General features: G+C 52.9%; 2 protein-coding genes and 1 long non-coding RNA gene across 5 annotated transcripts in view; 2 read left to right on the top strand and 1 right to left on the bottom strand.

The window, feature by feature from the left end:
• The window catches only part of HK1 (hexokinase 1), a 68,532-nt gene extending 66,768 nt beyond the window's left edge, over positions 1-1,764 (top strand). The window contains exon 18 of the mRNA XM_043925297.1: positions 880-1,764. Coding sequence (XP_043781232.1) covers positions 880-1,024 — 145 coding nt within the window. The 3' untranslated portion in view covers positions 1,025-1,764. The remainder of the gene's footprint in view (positions 1-879) is intronic.
• A 794-nt stretch (positions 1,765-2,558) lies between these two features.
• On the bottom strand, positions 2,559-14,711 carry TACR2 (tachykinin receptor 2). Of its 3 annotated transcripts, none has more exons than XM_043925300.1 (6): positions 13,676-14,711; positions 11,912-12,106; positions 8,374-8,527; positions 7,552-7,748; positions 4,085-4,195; positions 2,559-2,925 (listed from the first exon to the last, which is right to left on the bottom strand). In XM_043925300.1, exons 1-6 carry the CDS (start codon positions 14,065-14,067, stop codon positions 2,907-2,909), a joined length of 1,068 nt encoding a protein of 355 aa, XP_043781235.1. In that variant the 5' UTR covers positions 14,068-14,711; the 3' UTR covers positions 2,559-2,906. The 3 variants fall into 3 exon arrangements, with proteins under 3 accessions (XP_043781235.1, XP_043781234.1, XP_043781233.1); XM_043925299.1 differs by having other exon boundaries at positions 2,559-2,973; XM_043925298.1 differs by having other exon boundaries at positions 2,559-4,195.
• On the top strand, positions 8,004-9,081 carry LOC122708786. The gene is made up of 3 exons (XR_006345315.1): positions 8,004-8,253; positions 8,392-8,496; positions 8,679-9,081. It is a non-coding gene; the product is annotated as an uncharacterized LOC122708786 (long non-coding RNA).
• Positions 14,712-16,025: the final 1,314 nt, after the last annotated feature.

Raw genomic sequence — 16,025 nt, forward strand, 5'->3', positions numbered from 1 at the left:
AACAGGCTGTCCGGCTCCATCCCCACCTGTTTCTTCACCTTCGTCACTGTCCTTGTTGTCACTGTGTTTATTTAGAGCTAGTCTTTGGAGCCCAACATGGACAGGCTTGGGTTTAATCCTGACAGCACCCTTTATAAGCTGTGCTCAGCTGATTCATCTCTGTCTAGTCTCCTCTTCTTTGCGGGATAATAACCACTGGCAGACTGGACATTAGGTATATAAAGTGTGGGACACCTAGCAGATACTCAGCAGAGGGCAAGCAGTATTACCTCTAGGAGCCCCGCTGCCCTGAGCTTTCTCACCTGGCCATATCTCATTTGCAGCACAAAATGCAAGAACCCAGAGTCGCCTCTCATTTAGAGATTATGCTTCACTTGGGGGCAGAAAGGAAGGCTCCCGTCCGCTTCAGGTGCTGATGGGCTAGGGTCTCAGAGGGCTACAAGCTAGGGATGGGTGATGTTTGTTTCCATGAAGCCTGCTGAGCTGAACAGCTGACCCGGCCTGGCCCGCCTCAGTGGTCCACGCCCAGGTCTCTGCACCCCCTTCTTGGATTTCGGTCCTCTAGGATCCTCAGGCTCTGAGGATGGGAGCTGTCTGGGTGTGTTACTCATGCCATTGCCCCCAGAAGCTGTCCAGAGGAGCTCGTTTTGGATTCTCCTTGTCTCCCTGCTGCAAATTGTAATCAGATTGGCCGTAAACCCGCTTTCCTCCTAGCCATTCTCAATAAGTCTCCGCTGCTTCAGAGCAGCCCCACCCCTCTCACTTCCCTCCTTCCCTTCTCGCTTCCCTCCTTCCCTTTGGCTGCTTCAGCATCTTCAGGTGGGTCCGGCATCTCTCCTATTCCTCTACCAACCCATCTCTATTTTTTGTCCTTTTCAGCTTCTCCAGAATCATGCACCAAACCGTGAAGGAACTGTCACCAAAGTGTAATGTGTCCTTCCTCTTATCTGAAGACGGCAGCGGCAAGGGAGCTGCCCTCATCACAGCGGTGGGCGTTCGGCTCCGGCAAGAAATGAGCAGCTAAGAGTCCTGACCCCCAGCCTGCTGCCCTTCCAGCACTTCTCTCTTCAAGCAGCGACCCCTTATTTTGCCCAGCGAGCTGTGCTGGGAGACGCCGGCGCCAGAGCCCGCCTGCACCACCGCAGGGAGGAAACCAGAAGCCCACTAACGGCGCGTAACGTAGGGTACAAAATAGAGTGTGTGCTGTTGATAATCTCCCTGCCCTCCAGGTCTCTCCTCACCTGCCCTGCCACTCTGCATGATTTGATTTCAACCCGTCGTATGTTCCCCACGTGTGAAGTTTAGTGGCGTCCGTTTCTAATTTATGCATTTGTCCAACAGTTATTTATTGGCCCAAGATGAAAAGTCACACCATCTGACAGGCCTTAAGGGCCTCCGCTGCCCGTCCCTGGGGACCCATCCCCCATGTGCAATGTATTATCACCAGCAGACACTGCCGGGACTTCTCCTCCCCTGGGTGCAGCGGCTGCCGCTTCCTCCCGGCCCCGCACCCACTGCTGTCTGGTGTCCCATCTGGGCATGGCAGTGCCACCGAATTGTGTGTCCGTGGAACTGGTCACAGCCACGTTGTGACAGTCTTGCTTTCTGTCTGTCTTGGGGAGGGGAGGTGGGCAGTCCTGCGGGAAAGTGTCTTGTCTCCATTCGGGTAAAAGGAACCAATCAAGAAACAGTACGCTCATTGGAATTACCCATCGCTTTTGTGAGCCATGTTGTATGACCTAGTAAACTTTGTACCAATTCAAAGACCCAAGTGACGCTTAATGACTGGGGAGCAGGGAGGATGTTGGGGGATGTGGCAAAAACCAAACCCTGGGGGGTTTTGTGGCCTTCTGGGCCGGAAGTTTGAAAGGAAGGCTGTGTTCTTTAGCCCACAGCCTTCTCTTGGCTCAAGGACTTGTGTGCTCTCCCCATGTCTTCTAGCACCTGCCCTCCAGGCTCCCTGTTGCAGCCCCAGGGGCCTGCCTTGGGGAGGGATTCCTGCACCCCCGCCTTGACCCCTTTCAGAAGGTAAAGGCCTCTGTCTTCCAACAGCCTGCCTTCCTCACCCGTAGCTGGAACAAAGTAGAAGCTTGGCTTGCAGGGGCTGTTTGGGTTTCCCGAGAGGACGGGGCAACACTGGCCCCCACTGCTCCCGCTGTTCCTGAGCAAGTCCTGCCTTCATCATCCTGTCCGCCAACTCCAGGCCAACAGATGAAGAGACCCCCTGCCCTGAGTAGGTGAAGCCTTGCAGCAGCCCTGGGTAGCAGGGTTGTGGTGCTCTCCCCCCGCCGCCCCCCGCCCCCCCAGCCATCGAAAACTAACCCCTTCTATGGGAAACTGGCCCTTGTCCAACCCTTCCATCCCTGCCCCACCTCAGCCTCGAGGGTGCTGTTCCACTCTGTGGCTGCCATTTTGGATTCCTCCCCCAAGCTGTCAGTGGACCCCACATCCGTCCACATTCTGGTACCTGTGACTGCACTGCCGTGTGAGCCTCCCCGGCCATGGTCACCCCTCTGCATGACCATGGTCACCCCAGGACTGACTGCATGTTCACTTGGTTGGTGAGACCAGGGTCCCTTTATTGGCACTGCCAGCGCCTACGGCACAGTGATTTTGTGGCGAACACAGGTAACATCAAACTCTAGGTGTGCGTTTACAGCATTACGTGGTTCTTCTGGAAGGGCCCGAGGCACGGAAGGTGAGTCAGCAGGCGGGGTGAGGTGTGGACCCGGCTGGGCCTGGAGCTTTCTAGGGGATAGGACAGTTGGTGTTCTCTACCTGCCAGCCTCTCGAGCAGAAGTAAGGGCGATGGCTGTGTTGCTGACTTGCAGAGGCATTCATGTCAGACGGCTGCCATGGTAGTAATGAAAGTCACGGCTGCTGTTTATGAGGGCTTCCCAGGTGACTCAGTGGTAAAGAATCTGCCTGTCAATGCAGGAGACACAGGTTTGGTCCCTGGGTCGGGAAGATCCCCTGGAGGAAGACACGGCAACCCACTCCAGTATTCTTGCCTGGAGAATCCCACAGACAGGAGCCTGGTGGGCTACAGTCCATGGGGTCGCAAAGAGTTGGACGTGACATAGTGACTGAGCACACACGCTGTTTATGAAGCACTTAACATGTATTGGACTTGATGATTTATGGGCATCCCTCCCATCATCCTCACAGCCTCCCTGCAAAGTAGTTTTGCAACTGAAAGAAGAAGGCAATGTGAAGGTCTTTGTCTTGAGACCACCCAGCTGAGCCTCCTTTTGACCCCTTAACCACCACCTCCCCTGGGGTGGATCTGGGTTCTTAGATGCTAAAGCAGAGAAGCCCTGAATTGGCTCACAGGTTAGGGGCTTTGCAAAATTCAGAAGCTTCTTTCCTTGTGTCTTTATCCTGATAATAAATCACTGCCATGGTTGAGTACTGTCCACGGGTGTGTTTTGTTTGGTTCACACAACATTTATAAAAATGTGAGCCAAATTTAACAATTCTGGAAGTTTCACAAATTTGGATTTCGGGCTTTTCTTGAAAGATGTAGAGGATCAGTCACATGGCAGCATTTGCCCAGAACTGATCAGCTACTGTCCCCTTTGGATTCCTATGCCCTCCAGTTTGCCACAGTCCCCGCCATTCCCTATTGCCCCACCACTGGAAGTCAGTTATCTTTTATCAATATATCTACAACTTTTCTTTTATACTGGGTTCAATTTACTCATTTTGTTGTATGCCCCAGGAAGGCATTTGACCTTGCAACTCCTGGATTAGACAAGTGTTAGCTCACCCTGTCTTCTTTGAATTATTGGATCCCCTGAAGCACTGTTTGAAGGGCTAGCTGGGAAAGGTAGTACCCACTGCAGAGTTCCTGGCCCCATCTCGTCTCTCCATTGATATACTCAAGGATGAATCATGGGCCAAACTTTCAGATGTGGTCCTTTCGACTGTCTACTTCTCAAAGTTGCCGAGCTTCCCCCTGCAGCCAGGCACTAGGCTTTACGGTTCAGTAGACACTCCAGCCTGGGGGCTTTCAGCCTGCCCGTTGACAGCCTCATAGGGGGCCACATCCCCAGACATGAAAAAAATCTCTTTAGTGTGACACCTGTTGACCCTCGTGGAGAGGGATGGAGTGTGGGTCAGCTCCATCTTGTCCTCCTCGGTTGGCGTGACCCATGGACAGCAACGGAAAGCAAGCCGGAATCCAGAGCGAAACCTGAGGGGTGGAGGGTCATCTTGAGAAATGGAGTGAGGGAAACAGTATGGAAACTGCCCTGTGGCTGCCCCACCTCCAGGAGCCGATCTCCCCTTCGGAGGAAAGTTGCTTCGGAAGTTCACTCCTAAGAGTTCAGGGTCTCTGGAGGACTTCCCTGGTGGTCCAGTGGTTAAGAAGCCTCCTGCCGATGCAGGGGACAAGGATTCGATCCCTGGTCTGGGAACTAAGACCCCACATGCCTGTGCAGCTAAGCCCATGACCACAACTACTGAATCCCAAGCGCCCTAGAGCCTGTGCTCCACAACAAGAGAACCCACTGAAATGAGACACCTGCGCACCGCAACTAGATAGCAGTCCCTGTTCACCGCATCTAGAGAAAAGCTGGTGTGCAGCAAAAAAGACCCAGGGCAGCCAAAATAAATAAAGAATAATAAATAAAAAATTAAAGAAAAAAGCTCAGAGACACGTTCTTTAGAGGACTGGGGTTTTGGAAGCAGCCAGAAGTAATCTGGAGCCAAGTCCAAGTTTGAAGTGGGTGATTAAGCTGGACAAGACCATTTGTTATTACAAACAAACAAAAACAAACCAAGTACAATTATAACACAACAGATTTTCTTGTTTGATTTGTTAATTGGCTTCTAAAGGAGTATGCAAAGAGGAATCTTAAGAAATTGGGGCTTTGGCAATGTTGGCTGGAATGAGGATGCTCTCCAAGGGGACTGCTTTGAAAGGAAATATGCACATTGAACTACTAAGTTTGGGGACATTTGCTTAAAAAATAAGTGAGCTTTCCCCATGGCAGCATGAGGGTCCCCATGTAAATGAGAGATCAGAGGAAGGAGAAAGTGAGTGGGAGAAGTGAGATGGAGCTGGCAGAAGGTAGACACTGTCCTGTCAGGAACAGAAATAGATGAGGCCCTGTGTGGTGCAGACAGAGGCAAACAACTGAGTGGTCTGTTCCCAGGAGATGCAAGGTCCTGTGTTTCAGAAGCGTGGACCTGACGTTGGTTCTCCCCCCTGTAGCTCTAGAGATTCCATGGTGCAGCCCAATAAATGCCTTTATTATGGGAGCTTCATGGCCATTGTCCATTATACCTGCACTCAGCATGTCCCAACCTGAGCTCCCTATCCTCTTCCCCCCATGCCCCTGACAGTCATCCTCATCTCAGCTCCTGATAACTGACCACCAAGAACCTGGAGTCATCCTTGACTTCCTCTCCATCAAATTCTGTTGACTCTACCTTAGCAATCTCCAGACTGACCACTTCTCATGCATCTAAACCCACCATCTCTTGCCTGGTGGGATTACTGCAACTGCCTAATCTTCTCCCTGCTTCTCCCCCTTGCCATGTTCCCTCTGCCTGGAACTCTTATCCAGATAGCTACCAGGGCCCACTCAGGCCTCAAGTCTGCTCAAAAGGCCCCTCAGTAAGGCCTACCCTGACCATCCTGTAAAATTGCAACCTTTATGCCCATTACTTCCCCCATTACTTCCTGTCCTCCCTTACCCAGTTCTCGTTTTTCTTTTTTTGCTATAGGATTTATCACCTAATACACACTGTGACTTATTGACTCATTAGGTTTTCTTATTGTCTATTTCCACCTGCTCCCCCTAGAAGGTCAGCTCCCTGAGGAAAGGGATCACTGTTTTTGTTCACCAGGGTATCCCAAAGGGCCTGGAAAAGTCCTGGGCACGCACAGCCACTGGAGATTATTTTCTGGAGAAGAGGAGATTGCACCAGGAGGAACAGTCCTACTGCAGGGCTGGTGTCTTCAAATACTGAACGATTAGAGGTTGTTTCAGCAACTCATAGAGCCGTGGCGTGTTCAGACTCCCACAGACGGTGTCATTGGGTACCCGTGCATAGACACAGAAGGCTGGGGGCCCTCCTTGATGTGACAGTCCCTGTCTCTAAGTTCTCACTTCTACAACTGCATTAGAGAAAAATGTGTGATGTAGGGATGAGATTACAGACCTTGGAAACACATGGAATTCTTGGTGTACGAGTTTAGGAGAGTCTTCCTTTCTGAGACTCAGTTTCTTTACCTGTAAAATGGGGATAACACCCCCATCTGATTACACGGGTAGCCCTGGTGGCTCAGATGGTGAAGAATCTGCCTGCAATGCAGGAGAGGCAGGTTTCTCCCTGGAGAAGGGAATGGCAACCCACTCCAGTATTCTTGCCTGGAGAATTCCATGGACAGAGGAGCCTGGTGGGCTACAGTCCATGGGGTATACTTGCCTGTCAGGAGACAATGGGGGGTTCTGATGCCTATTAAACATTCAAAAGATAAAAGTCAGTCTCTCACTTCCTTCTGGCCTGCCCCAGGTGGGTAGGATGTCTGAGCAACAAAGGCTCTACTGGCCTTATGAATGACCTGGATATCTGTGCAGAGAGGTAATAAAAAAGGCCCAGGGTCAATGTCACTCACATCACTGCCCTGTTAAGGCCAGGACTCAGTGTTCACCTCTCACCGACTCTTCCCTGGCCCCACCGTTCTAGGCTCCTGCTTGGCCCAGCATCTCCCGCCTGTGCATGTGCTCCAGAGCAAATGCCAGTCCCTCAGTGAGACTCCACTTCTCTAGAGGTACGAGAGTGGCGGGGAGTGAGAATTGGGCTCCTTCTTCCCTGGCAGTCTCTGCCAAGGTCATTTCCTAGCGCCCCTGAAAGCCCCTCCTGTGATCTTCCAGGGAGCAACCCGTTTCCCCTCCAGCCTTGGCCCCAGGCCTCAGGTTGAGTGCTTCATTCTGCTGCGGCTGGCACTGTTCTCGCCCACTGATAGTCCTCAGTGCGTCCTCAATGTAGAAAGCTCTTAAAAACATCAGTACCTCCCTCCTTGGTTTTTTTTTTTTTTTTTTCTGTCTTTATTGAATTTCTTACAATATTGTTTTTTTACGTTTTGGTTTTTTTGGCTGATAGGCACGTGTGATCTTAGCTCCCCAGCCAGGGATCAAACCCACACCCCCTGCATTGGTAGGCAAAGTCTTAACCACTGGACCACTAGGGAAGTAGCGAAGTCCCTCCCTCCTTTACCTGGCTCCTTCCTTCCTCCCTCTCTGACTGTCCTTTTGCCTCTCTGCCCCTCCCTCCATCTCTCTCTCCCCGCTTCTCTCTTCTCCTTGTCCCAGGTGCAGCCCCCAGAAGAAAGAGCAGGAGCAGGCGGACGTGAAAGCTGTGGCCTGGGCATTGGGCAAAGCTTTGGGGAGGGGGTGGGGCTCGAGTGAGGCCCAGACAAGAGGGAGGATTATGCTGGGGGATCCCTGTGAGGATGGCAATCCCATGGGGGTGGGTGAAGCTGTGCAGGGGGGTCCAGACGGAGCCAGGCTGAGGAGAGGGGCTGGGGTGAGGGCTCACCTGTGGTTGAGGCAGCAGTAGATGATGGGATTGTACATGGTGGAGCTCATGGCCAGCCAGAAGAGCGCCAGGTAGACCTGCTGGATGAACTTGTGGCAGTAGATGTCCTCCTGGAAGGTGCCCAGGATGAAGTAGAGGTGGTAGGGCAGCCAGCAGATAGCAAACGTCACCACCACCAGCACCATGGTCTTCACGAACTGGTCCAGGAGACACTTGGGTCACTCCTCAGCCCGGACGCCCCAAGCCCCAGTCTTCCTGAGGATGGGGGTGGGGCACCCCTCATGCCAGCCTGAGAAGCCCTCAATAATCAGGTCCCCTCTGCGTCCACAGCCTCAGACCCCCAGAACACCTGCTACCCAGGCACTCCTGGGCCCTCTACCTGAGGGCTTTTGCTCAGGCTGGTCTCTAGGCTCACACTGCTGTCTTTCCTTCTTAGTCCTCACTCCTCAAAGCCCAGTTCAAGGCCACCTTCTCAAAAAGGCGTCCTGGATCCTTCTTTGAGCAAAGCAGCTCCCCTCCCTGGAGAGTGGATGAGCTCTCGCTCCTAACCCCATCCTTAGGAGAGACCCTGCCAGCTATGGGTCCGCAAGACCCCCACTCGCTGCAATCTGTGCCTGTCACGACAGAAAGACCAAAGGCAAGTCGACCGGCCTGGGGAAGCAGGAAGGAAGGCTCTGGCCAGAGACTTGGGACAAACGCAAGGTACACGCGGAGTCCATCCTCCGCGGCGCCCTTTCGGGGGTGGGCCTGGAACGGCCGATGCCGAAGCGGGGCCAGACTTCCGACCCCTCCCTGACCCCGTCCCCCGCCCCCGGAGTTCACCTTCTTCTTGGCCTGCAGGTGGCGCAAGTTGGCACCATGAGCTTGGTGCCCCGGGACAGAGCGTCTCCAAAGCGTGAGCCCGATGACGCTGTAGGCGACGAACATCACCACGAGAGGCAGGAAGTAAATGAGGGCGATCACTACGAGGTGGTACCTGGAGGGAGAGTCAAGGGCCTGGGCACCTGGCGACCGCCAGAGCTCAGTTCCCAGGACTTTGCGGTGCCCCTGAGTTTTCCTGGCAGGCTACCCCGGGGCCACCTCCCAAGACCTTGGTTTAATTTTTTTTTTTTTTTTTTTTATTTAAGGCAAACCGACTAGCATATGTGCCCAGTGAGGGCTTCCCCTTCCGCAAAGGGGACACCAGTGTAAGCTCTGAGTCCTTCCAAGTGGCAGACAAGTTATCAAATGAGGAAATAAAGAGGAATGAAAAAGTTAACCAATACATTTGTTAAAAACTTATGACATTAAGCACAAGTGAAAGTGGCTCAGTCGTGTCCGACTCTTTGCGACCCCATGGACTGTATAGTCCATGGAATTCTCTAGCCTAGAATACTGGAGTATTTCCCTTCTCCAGGGGATCTTCCCAACCCAGGAATCGAACCGGAGTCTCCTGCATTGCAGGCAGATTCTTCACCAGCTGAGCTATCAGGGAAGCCCCATTAAGCACAAAGGAGGAAGTAAAATTACATATCCCACCCCCACCGCTATTAACGATTTGGAATATTTTCTTCCAGAATCATGCATTGTATGTGTGTATATACACATGTATTAGATAGATTATGTATATCGTCTATATCTGCATCTGTCTGTCTAGATAGATTTCCTGGAGTAGATGTTTCTATCCTGCACCAGCATCCCTACCAGGAAATGGGGAGTGAAGACGGGCCACACTGTTCAAGCTATCGGATCACTTCTTCCTGTCCGTGAGCATTGTTGGGAACGTGGCTCACATCAGCAGACACACTTTCTGCTGTGAGCAAGTGGCCTGGAACACCACTGATGGTGCTCATCCAGTCCCCATGGAGGACACCCGGGGCTGTGTTGAGGTCCTTTTATTTCCTTTGGGGTAAAGGACATGCATGCTGCCCCTTCTGGTTTCTGAGTGATGCTGCAGTCATGCTCTGACAAGACCCCGGCAGGAGCATTTGGTGAATGGACCCCAGACCCCTGGCTCTGTCATGTGACCTTCTTCTAGGAAAACTGAGGTGTTCCCAAGCCACCTCTCTCCTCCACATGTGCCAGCCTTTCTGGGCCCCTTTCAAGAGGTGCTGCCACCTGGAGGGAGGAGAGCAGGTGGGTTCTTCCCTAAATATCTCCCCTAAAACCTGAGTTTAGAATTTGACTTTCTAATAACAAAATGTCTGGGGCCTCCTAGACACCCTGATCCCCATCTATCCTACTGTGGAGCAGGTAAGGAGAGGAGGAGCAGTGAATGCCAGGCCCCTGTCACCTTTGATTGTGAGGTCACAGATAGGCCTTGAGGATCAGCTGAGCCATCTGCCTCAGTGTCCAGATCCAGGAACCGAGGCTCAGAGAGGCACAGGAAGTCTGTGTCATGTGAAACAGCTCTACAGACTTAACACCTAAATGATTTCCCTTTCACTGAGAATCAGCCCTGTGGAGTCAGAAGACCTGGGTTCTTGTCCAACCTCTAGTTTAAAGCATGACCTTGGGCAATCAGATCTCTCCTTCAGTCTCAGTTTCCCCGTTTGTAAAACATGGAGATAATCTCCACCATGCTTCCCAAGTATGAGTGATCCCCCTTTATTGTCTCATTCTTTTTTTGGGGTCGGTGCAGGATAGGGATTCACTCTGGGCTAAGTTCCCACCAGAAGGGAGTGCCAAGGAGCTTTGGGGACCACCTTCTAGGGCCTGCCAGAATCAGGAATGGCTTCTCTCACAGCTGAGACTGCCTTTTTTTGCATTTTGATTTTGCAAGTGTATGCGCATTTTCCTGGAGAGGGCATCTGTCATTTTATCAGATTCATACACACAGAATGTGAGCCTGTAAGGATGGAGCCCCCAATCTAAATCTCAGAAGCTCCCTAACCCAAGAATGAATAAGAAATTCTCACACACAAGAAACCAAACTTTCGTCCAAATCTTCTCAGAATTCGAAGTATCACCAAAGTATACCCTCCTAGCCCACCTCTGCCCTCTTGCTTTCTGCCGTTGTCTGAATCAGGGTCAGAAATCACCAACCCCAGAAAACTGGTGGGTGGTACCCTGAATTCTCACCACTCCGTGCGTCCAGGAGAAAAGCTCCATGTTGAGGTGGAGAAACATCGCCGCCCAGTGGCCAGTCTCGAAATGTCCTGCTCCCATCCCTTCCCTGAACCAGGAAGAGGGGCGCGTCCCTACATGGACACCGCCCAGGGAGCATTGAGTCCCGAGAACGTGGGGTACAGGGTGAAGTCAAAGACCCATGGCAGGGCCTGCCCTCGAAACACAACAGTCCCCAGGAACAGGCTTCTCAGAGGAATGGCGCCTTCTGGCCGGTGCTCGGGACTGGGGAGCGGTGGGGGCCGGCGTGGGGAGAGGGCTGTCACGGGGGGCGGGGCGGGGCCTGAATTGTCGCCGTGATTCGGCGGCTCTGGGCTCAGAGCCTGCGCAGCCTTGTGCTTGCGGCAGCCAGGCTTTTCTTGGACTAAGTCTGGCAGGTTTGTTTTCGTTTGTTCCCGTTTAAACGACCACATACTGGGCGCAGGTTCTGCTGCAGGCTTGGTACCAAGTGCCTCACAACAACCCCTGAGTACGATGCTCCTGCGAATCTCCTTGGAAAGAGAAAGAGCCAAAGGCTCAGAGAGGTTAAGTGACTCAAAGGATCCTTGAGCCAGCAGGGGACAGAGCAGGATTCCAACCCAAATACTGTCCCCAGAACCTCAACCAATTCTTTATCCTCTATTTTGAACTTCCAGGGTGCGTGGGGATGACAGAGGCACGTGAAAAGTAGGCGAACTGAGGCCCAGAAAAGGAAAGGACTTACCCAGGGTCACACAGCGGTGGCACCGTGTCTGACTTCTGCTTTCTGCCCCATCCCCTAGCCCATGGTCCCCCTAGCCTGCCTCAACTCAAGGCTGTCTCCAGGCTCCTCCTGAAAACATCCCAGACTCCACCATCTGCCCTTTGTTTCTGCCACCCTGATACGCCCCTTATTTAAGCAAGAGTGTTGAGACTGGGCTCTGAAGCAGGGCTGCCTGGATTTAAATCCTTGATTTACCACTTAGCAGCTGTGTGGTCCAGGCCCTTAGTTTTTTTAGTGCTTTGGTTTCCTCATCTGAGAAATGGGAATAATAATAACACATCCCCATCCTGTTATGAGAATTAAATGGGTTCATGTATGTAAAGTGCTTAGACCAGACCAGACATTTACTGAGTGCTAAGTGTCACTTTTAGTTGATACTGTGCTCACATTACCCCCAGTTCACTCACAGATACCAGTGCACTCACACACTGCACATGTGTACCCCATGAATGTGCATGCATGCACACACAGACACATGCACACACACCATGTTCCCCCACTCCCAGGCCTTACAAAAGGAGCATCTTGCCACCGCTGTCTTCAGGCCAGGCCACCACGCACTTGGTGGCGCCCTCATCCGTGGTGACGGTGGAGTAGAAGCACTGGGGGAAGGCGAGCGCCAGGGCCACCAGCCAGATGCCGGCAATGACCGCTCTGGTGCCAGGAGCTGAGAGCCGGGGCTGGAAGGGGTGGACGATGGCCATGTACCTGTGAGCAGAGGGCGGTGTGAGTGGGGGGTGCACTCCCATCAGACCAGCCTGCATCTCCTCTTCCCACTCCAGGCCCACACTCTCCAGTCCTATTCCCCGCACCCAGATGGTGACCTGCAGAGAGCTGCCGGGCTGGTGACTGTCTTGTAGACACGTGGCACACTAGTGCCCTAAACCTCTGTCCACCACGTCACCTCCTTCTGAGCGTGGACATGCTCTCGGAAGGCCACAAGAGGGCAGTGTGCCCACACCAGAAGTCCGTCTGGGGCATTGTCCTGCAGCTCTGCCCTGCTGAGTTCCTCAGCAACACAGCCTCTCTTCTGTTCAGACACTTTAACAGAGCCCAAAGGTCTTCTGCACAAAGCCCAAAGCAGCTGCCCACCAGCTCTCTGAAGTGGAGGAAGTGCTCTACATATGCAGAAATGACCTTGGTCCTAGATGAGCCTCTGAGTCTTCCTCCCTGGGATTAAGCTGAATCTTGAGAAATGGCCAGGACAATAAGACAATGCTCAAATCCCACCCTTTAGCTGATCCTGATACGATATCTGATATACTATCTGCCCCATCCTGAAACACAAACCCTAGCGCCTCAAATCCCCTATCCCCTTCCTAATATTTTCCCATAGCCCTCATGACCTCAAAATACAATATATAATTTATTTAGTCTTGTGTTTCTATTTAAATTTTCACCAGGGCAGGCATCTTTATCTGTTTTTACCTGAATGTGCAGAACAGTATCTGTATATAGTGGGCACTGAAAGTAAGAATGAATGAAGAAATGAGTGGACGAGTCTCCATTATTACCATCCGGACCTGAGCCGCCCTCTTCCTTCCCCTGAGTTACTAGTCAACCGCCTCCTGCCTGTCTGGACTTCTGGCTTCCATCCTGCCCTCTACAGTCCATACTACCCACCCCCCACCTGACCTTTAAGGTGGAAGTTCCATGAGACTATGCTTTTCCCACTGGTGTATGTTCCCCAGTGCCTGAAACAGTGCCTCAAATACTTATCGGGTGAATGAAAAAGTCTTAGGTGACTTTAAGATCTGCCGACTGATCACTCCTCCACCCTCCTGCCCCCATCCCCTGCAGAGGCTCAGTCTGCAGCCCCAGAGATCAGCACCCAGGAGGTAATTGGCCCCATCGTAATTATGTGGTAACTGCATGCAGTGTTTAATTTCCCCCCTCATATAATCTATCTAGGAATAGGAAACAATATAAGCAATTTCCTTGTAAAAGAAAGAAACGAAAACAAAAATCAACTCCAGAGAAGATCACTCCAGAAGGTCCCTGAAACACTGTTGCTTTTCCCCTATAGCCTTGAACAGCCATCTAGGGCAAAGTTCTTTCTCATGTCTAACCTTACCCTTTCTCGTCTCAGTTGCGCAGTCCTCTGTGAGACTATTGCAGGTGCATAGCTTAGGATCATGAACAGGTTAGGAGGCAGTTAATTCCCTGGGTTCTACCCTTACTTGCTGTGTGACTGGGGTGTGTTATCAGCCCTCTCTGAAGCCAACACAGTGAGCCGGCTCCCCCCAGCTGCCCCACTGCCCCGCTGCCCCTTCTTGCCTGTCAGCAGCAATGGCAGTCATGGAGTAGATACTGACGAACATGGCTGTGATGGGGAAGAGGTTCTGGAAGTAGCAGAAGGCACGGCCAAAGTACCAGATGTTGTGGCTGGCATAGACGAAGTTGAAGGCAGCGTTGAAGGCAGCCATGCAGAGGTCGGCCAGGGCCAGGTTGACGATGAAGTAGTTGGTGACCGTGCGCATCCTCTGATGGGCCAGAATGATCCAGATGACTGTGGCATTACCCATCACAGCCACCAGCACCAGGGCCAGGTAGGCTGCGGTCCACAGTGCCAGCTGCCAGCCGGGCATGGAGAAGGCTGTGATGCCCGTGGCGTTGCTGTCAAGGCCAGATGAGATATTGATATCGGTCGTCACGACACAGGCCCCCATGGCTGCCTCTGGGTCTGGGGACAAGGGGTAAGGCTCCTTGGCTCCCTCCAGGCCCTGGTGCCCTGTGGGAGCACACAAATCCTCTCTGAGTGCAGGGAGCAGAAGGAGTGGGTGCCGAGCCAGGAGCGTCCAGGGAGCCGGGGGGTCACTCCCAAGTCTGAAACAGAGATGAGTTAGGCTGAGCAGAGAGCCGGGTCCAGAGCCCTAGGCACTTCAGATTCCCATGTCCTGGCCAGCCTTCTCCAATGTCACGTGGATATCTAGAATCCAAGACGTGGTCTCAGAGTAAGAAGCATCCTCATAAATCATCAGCCTGTGTCTTCACTGCAGAAATGGAAAAACAGTTTCCAAGTGGGGACCAGCCCAGGTCATGTAGTAAGTTGGTGATAAACTCGAACCCAGGTCCCTCCTGATGTGGTTCAGGGACCATTAGGGCTCAGAGGTGTTCAAAGCAGCTGTCTGGATCGGGCAGGTCAGTTGTGCAGCAGGCGGTCTCTCCAGGCGCTGGGGTGCAGGCGGGGCGGTCTTCCCGCTGCTCTCTGGGCGGGGCCGTGCGGCGCGGGGCGGCAAGGGCCTTGGCAGAGGTGCTGTCTTCTCACGAGCTGGGGCTTTGCCTCCACCCTTCATCCCACCTCCTGCGTGGATGGCCCGGCTTCGTCTCTTAGGAAAGATTTAGGACTGGCTGCTGAGGCAGGGAGAGACCCAGGGAAAGTGGGGGGTGGCAGAGGTGGGGCCTGGCATGGAGGGCACAGTCCTCAGTAGGGTGTTTACATTCAGCAGGGCCGCAGCTACATCTAGAATGTGACTAGGGGCACAGGCTTGGGAGCCTCGGGGACTCTAGGCAAGGACTCCTAAGCCTTTTCGAACTTCAGTTTCCCCACCTGAAAAAAAAAATAGGAACGATACAGTGTGCATCTCACAGTGCATTGGTGAGTTTTAAATGAGATAGTGTATGTTAAGTCTGCTTAGCACGGGAGCTGACGCATAAAAGGCGTGACAAGGAGTCGCAGCCCCATGGGAAGCCTTGGGGCCTGCTCAGGGCTCTGTGGCCAAGATGGAATGCAAAGCATGTCCAACGCATTCTCAGGTGATGCTAATGCTGCTGGCCCAGGGGCCTCACTTTGAGAACCACTGTCTTAGGACAAGGACAGGGCTCACTGCCTCTCCTGTGAGCTCCAGAAAACCCCGAGGGGCAGCCCGCAGACTCCACTCTTCCGCCCCGACTGTGTGATGTGTCGGGCACTGCCTGAAGCTGCTGTGTCTGAGTGACTATACGTGTATGTGACAGGCATGTGTAAGCACATGAACATTTGTGTACCTGTGCACACCCGTGGGGGTGTAGACCATCAAGACCCGGCAGCCTCAGAAGGGCAGGGCATGTCCCTCCTTAAAGCCTGGAGGGTTCAAGTGTGCTTCATCTCCTTGGACTCCATCCAGCCTCCGGGGACCCCTACTCCTCCCGTGGGTGTGTATACTGTAGGACCCTGGGCCTCCTGCCCTCCCAGAGTCAGCTTAGGACACAATGGCTCCCACCCCATGGCCAAGCCATGGGGCAGAGGGAGGCCTGTTCCCTGTCTGGACTGGGCCACCAGCCTCTGTTTGGACAACTGTCTTTTGCTGAATGACCTCTGCCTCTGATGTTTTTTGGCGGGAGAGCAACAGACACTCCAGTTTCAGGGCTTATTTGTCTCATGCTCCACTGACCAGGGTTTTGGAGGCAGAATGTGTAGAAATAAGGATGTAAGCTGGGGCAACCTCCTCTGTTGGTGGTTCTGCCTCCTCCTTCAGGCTGTGAGAATTTGAGTTTCAGGTACAGGCAGAGTGCAAGGATAGGACACCAGAGAGCGTATCACCCATCAGAGAAGCCCCAAATAGTACCCGTTTCTCCTCCCCGCCAGCATCCCACCACCTCCAGTATTTACACGAGGATTATGTTTTGGAGCTGTTAAATCTAAGAG

This window comes from Cervus elaphus, chromosome 15 (genome assembly GCF_910594005.1).
Source record: "Cervus elaphus chromosome 15, mCerEla1.1, whole genome shotgun sequence".
Taxonomy (NCBI): domain Eukaryota; kingdom Metazoa; phylum Chordata; class Mammalia; order Artiodactyla; family Cervidae; genus Cervus; species Cervus elaphus.

Excerpts from the sequence above, each read along its gene's own strand:
- TACR2 (XM_043925298.1), bottom strand. The coding sequence starts at position 14,067 with ATGGGGGCCTGTGTCGTGACGACCGATATCAATATCTCATCTGGCCTT. Across the intron at positions 8,528-11,911 it reads GGTGGCAAGATGCTCCTTTT|GTACCACCTCGTAGTGATCG; the intron begins GTAAGGCCTGGG and ends CTCTCCCTCCAG. Across the intron at positions 7,749-8,373 it reads ACCTGCAGGCCAAGAAGAAG|TTCGTGAAGACCATGGTGCT; the intron begins GTGAACTCCGGG and ends CTCCTGGACCAG.